The sequence below is a fragment of the Talpa europaea genome (assembly GCF_964194135.1).
Source record: "Talpa europaea genome assembly, chromosome: 1".
NCBI classification, from domain to species: Eukaryota; Metazoa; Chordata; class Mammalia; order Eulipotyphla; family Talpidae; genus Talpa; species Talpa europaea.
This window is the reverse complement of record NC_140073.1, coordinates 3,855,715-3,860,098: the sequence shown is the minus strand read 5'-3', so window position 1 is coordinate 3,860,098 and position 4,384 is coordinate 3,855,715. Positions and strand designations below refer to the sequence as shown.

At 60.6% G+C, this 4,384-nt stretch overlaps 1 protein-coding gene across 1 annotated transcript; it reads right to left on the bottom strand.

Annotated features, from left to right (window-relative positions):
* Nucleotides 1–1,998: 1,998 nt before the first annotated feature.
* On the bottom strand, nucleotides 1,999–4,384 carry GAL3ST3 (galactose-3-O-sulfotransferase 3; the record flags this gene model as incomplete). The annotated part of the gene is made up of 2 exons (XM_084247714.1): nucleotides 1,999–3,169; nucleotides 4,260–4,384. The coding sequence occupies 2 exons, from the start codon at nucleotides 4,382–4,384 to the stop codon at nucleotides 1,999–2,001; spliced, it is 1,296 nt and encodes a 431-aa protein (XP_084103840.1).

Here is a 4,384-nt window from a genome sequence, read left to right as displayed (position 1 = left end):
TCCGTGGAGAATAAAATAAAGAGGAGCTGATAAAAATCTCTTCTCTTGGGGAGAGGTCCTCCTCGTGGTGGCCCTAGCCTGGGCCGCATGAACTTCTTGATTTCGGGGGCACCCTGCTGACAGGTTCTGGCACCACACCACCCCGCTGAGAATTACGGAGGCTGCTTGTAACTATGTGACCTGGGGACTCACTTAACCTCTCCAAGATTCAGTTCCCACACCCACGAGCGGGGCCCCTCGCTAAGTTCATGTGCATAAACACCCTGACACAGTGGCCGGCCCCTCGTTGACCCATCAGCTGTTATTTTTATCACTTGTCCAGATAGGCCTACGCAGCTCTGAATTAAGTAACAGAAGTCCCCCTTCTCTGCTCATCTGCAGGAGGCTCCTTTTGACAATTCTGAGTGTTTTGCTGTGCTCCAGGACGCAGGGGCAGGGAATGGCCCTCCAGAGGCAGGGTTGACTTCTCCTCAGGAGACCTGGGTAGGAGTCAGTGACACAGGGGGAGGGAAAATTCTGAGTCAAGCCTCCCTGTTTGGTCCTCCTGGGCCCGTCAGTCTTCCCACACCCCTGCACCCACTCCAGTGCCACGAGATGGAAGGTCCTGCCTTGTTCATCTGTGCCCCAATTACAGATACAATATGCTCAATAAACGTTGCTGAATTCCATGAGAATGATTAGGTTCTCTCTAAAGAAAGGGGCTGAGATGGATCTGTGTTGGGTGCCTTGTCAATCATGGGGTTGATGAGAGTGGTGAGGCTCTGGGAAGGCCAGCGGAGGAGCTTGTTTGAAACTGGGCCCCAGTCCTGTGATGACCCCCCCCCGAGGATCTTGGGTGCCCCCAGACATGGGGAACCTGACTTTTAAAAAAATTTTATTTATGGGGCCTCCCCGGTGGCGCAGCAGTTGAGCGCTTGGTTGCGAAGCTGCCCGCAGCCTCTGCAGCGCCGGTTCGATCCCCGGTTGCTCCCCGGCCACCGGAGGAGGGTCCCACATGGCGCACAGACCTCTCCTGCCGCCCGCTGCTTCCCTCAGCAGTGTACTTCGGTCCTTCTGCCTGCTCTGCTCCCCGCTCTGGCTCTGGTGAATCCTCTCACCCTCCCGCGCTTCTGACTATACCCAGTGCTTGTGTAAATAAATAAATCTTTAAAAAAAATTTTTATTTATGCATCCAAGAACTGGGGTATAGGCCAGAGATGTGTGTGTGTGTGTGTGTGTGTGTGTGTGAGAGAGAGAGAAGATTCACCAGAAACAGAGTGGGGAGCAGAACAGGCGGATCTACTGAAATACACTGCTGAGGGGAGCAGCAGGGGAGACTGGAGAGGTCTGTGGCACCATGTGGGTCAGCTCCCTGGCCTGGGATCCATCTTACCCTGGCCGGGGATCGAACCCTTGCTGCAGTGGCTGGCAACAGCTTCACAGTGCTGAAACTTAACTCCTTGCGCCACCAGGGAGGTCCCGAAACTTGACTTTCAATGACAGACAAAACACCTGCACATTTAACATATTTTATTAAAAAAGGAAAAAAAAAACAAACAAAAAGCCCAACTCAAGAACTCTTGGTTCTGGGAGTGTGGGAGCAGCTTAAGTCTTTGGGGAGGGTGGAACCTGGAAGACGGACAGTGTGGGGGGGGGCACGTGACCCCGGAAGAGCGAGGGCTGGTGCGGTCCACGGGCAGGCCCTTCTTCAGGGCTCGCCCCCTCCCTGCGGCCCCGGCTCACCCACTTGGAAAAGTCAGTGGGGACTCAACCCCAGGAAAGGGCAGGGTGGCAGTTCTGGACAGGCCTCGGGTTAAAGTCACCGACCAGTCAGGAAGGAGAGGGTAATCCGGGGCTCGGGCCTATCAGCACCCTCCTCGAGGGTGGGGTTCAGCCCCCCGCACCCCCGCCCGGGGCTCGGGGGCAGACAGGGAGATGCGCCGTCGCCAGCCCACCGCGCGGGACTCCCCTCTCGGGAAGGAGCGGCCCCCTTTAGGCCAGAGCCCAGGCTCTCGGGGCTCAGGGACCCAGGGGGCCGCGGGGCAGCGCCCGGATGGGCCGCGGCGGGGGGTGGTCCAGGACTGGCTCAGGTCGGGCGCGCGCGCCGCCCCGGCGCTTCTGCTTTCGCAGCAGGTAGCTCGAGTACTGCACCTCGGGCATGGCCAGCTTGAGGCAGGCCTCGGTGGCCGCGCCGGCGCCGCCGCTGGGCAGGTCGTAGCCCATGATGTCCACCTTGCGGCTGGGCTGCCAGGGCTGCAGCTGCTTGGTGCGGATCTGCGCGGCGGGCCGCAGCGCGGGCTCGTCGCCGAAGCAGCGGCGCAGCAGGCGCTCGCGGGCCTCGCGCAGCTCGCGCGCCTCGCGCTCCACGCATGCGCGGCCGGCGCGCGCCACGCGGCGCCAGAAGGTGGCGTTGAAGTGGTCGTAGAGGCCGGCGTCGAGCGCGTTCCAGGCGCGCGCGGCCCGCGCGAGCGCCGCGGGGATGGCGGCCAGGCGCGAGCCGGCGGCGCGCGCGTTGAGCTTGGCGTACAGCACGTCGTCCAGGTCCCAGGCCAGCAGGCGCCGCAGCAGCACGAGGGACTCGTCGAAGTACTCGGCGATCATGACGAGCGAGAAGACCTCCTCCACCTGGCGGATGAGGCCCGCCAGGTAGTTGGCGTCGCGGCGCGGGCTGCGCTCATGGTCGCCGCCCAGGTCGTAGGCCAGCGTGTTGTGCGCGAACATGGCGAAGTGCTCGCCCGCGCGGTAGTAGGCCTCGGGCGCGCGCAGGAAGGCCTCGAGCGACGCGTTGGGCACGCGCCGGAAGGCCGGGCAGTACTGGTTGTAGTAGCTGAAGAGCGACTCGAACATGGCGGCCGGCTCGCGCAGGATGGTGACGTAGACGGTGCCCGGCGGCATCAGGCGCGCCAGCTCGGCGCGGTCGAAGCGCAGGTGGCTGGCCAGCACGTGCGGCGGCCGCGTGGCCGGGTGCACGAACTGCGCCGAGAAGTTGCGCGGGTAGCAGAACTGGTGCTCGCAGCTGGGGTGCGGCAGGGCCACCGTCAGGTTGTGGCGCTCCGCGAAGCGGAACAGGATGTTCTGCACCGTGGTGCCCGCGGTCTTGTGCGTCTTCAGGAAGGCCACGGTCAGGTGCTTGGGGCGCGGAGGCGAGGCCCGCGAAGGCGGACAGCTCGGCGGGAAGAGCTTGGGGTACCTGCAGGGGCGGAAGGTGGGCGGAGAGGAGGGGGATGAGAAGGGTGCCCTTGACCCGGGGCCCACCCCCCTAGGGCCACCCCTCCTGGTTTTACCCCCAGAACAGGAGCGGGACTTGGTAAGCGGCCTCTTGAGATGACCCCTGCGCCCCCTGATGGCATAGGATAGATAGGGCAGGGAAATGGGATGTTACCGCTGAGATTACAGAAGGCAAAGGCCAGATTCTATCTTGGCGTCTTTCTCTCTAGGATAACACGGGCAGGGACCAGCGAGCTGCCACCGTTCTGTAAAGGTCCCCGGAGCCTTATTCCTTCACTTAGCCACTGTCGTTTGAGTCTCCACTGTCTGGGTTCTAGAACGATGATAGTGTGGAAGGTGGATACTCATCCTTGCCTTCGTGAAGCTCTCATGCTTCCTCCATCCTGAAACTAGGGTGTTGGAGACCACCCGCGACCTGCAAGTTCTCATCGGACTTGGAGTGGCTCTCCTGTCTCCACCCTTCTAAGCAGCAACTAACGAGGACAGCTCTCACTGCTTTGAGGACACTGTTGAGAACTCCTAACTCTGCCTGGTTTGGACTCGGGATGTCTACTCAGATGTCCTTTTAAAGCCACCAAATCATCTGGCAGGGGGGACTGGGCCCATTCACACCATTCTCGTGGTTAGAACATCAGGAAGTCGAGGGCCTGAGAGGTACAGGGATCTTTTGCAGGGTTCACACAGCGCGCTAGGAGCAGGGTCAGGGCTCCTAATTGTCACTGTGTGGAATCCTGCGTCAGGGCAACCAGTGGGTCACGCATTCTCATCTTAGAGGTGAGGAATCTGGGGCTCAGGAGTGAGGGAAGTTCGCCCAGTCCTGTGGGAAGACTCGGGCTAAATTAAATTAGACTCCTGGCCTGGTCACTGACTTGAGACTTTGACTTGGGGTCACTCTGCCCTTGGTGAGGAATAGTCCTTGCCCAGGGAGTTTATGTGGATCTGAAAAGACGATATGGAAAGCATTTTCAGATAGTGGGAAGGCGCAAAACCAAGCAGAAGAGGGACTTTTCTGCCAGTGGAAGAAACTGAAGGAGAGACCCCAGCCGCCTTACCAGCTGAGCTGCGCCCCCTGGTGGATGAGGAGGCTTACGGTGCTGCACCCTAGCACCAGCAGCAGGATTTTCCTGCGGCTCATTATCTTGGTGGCTTGCTGCAGGTGCTGGAGGATGGGTGCCAT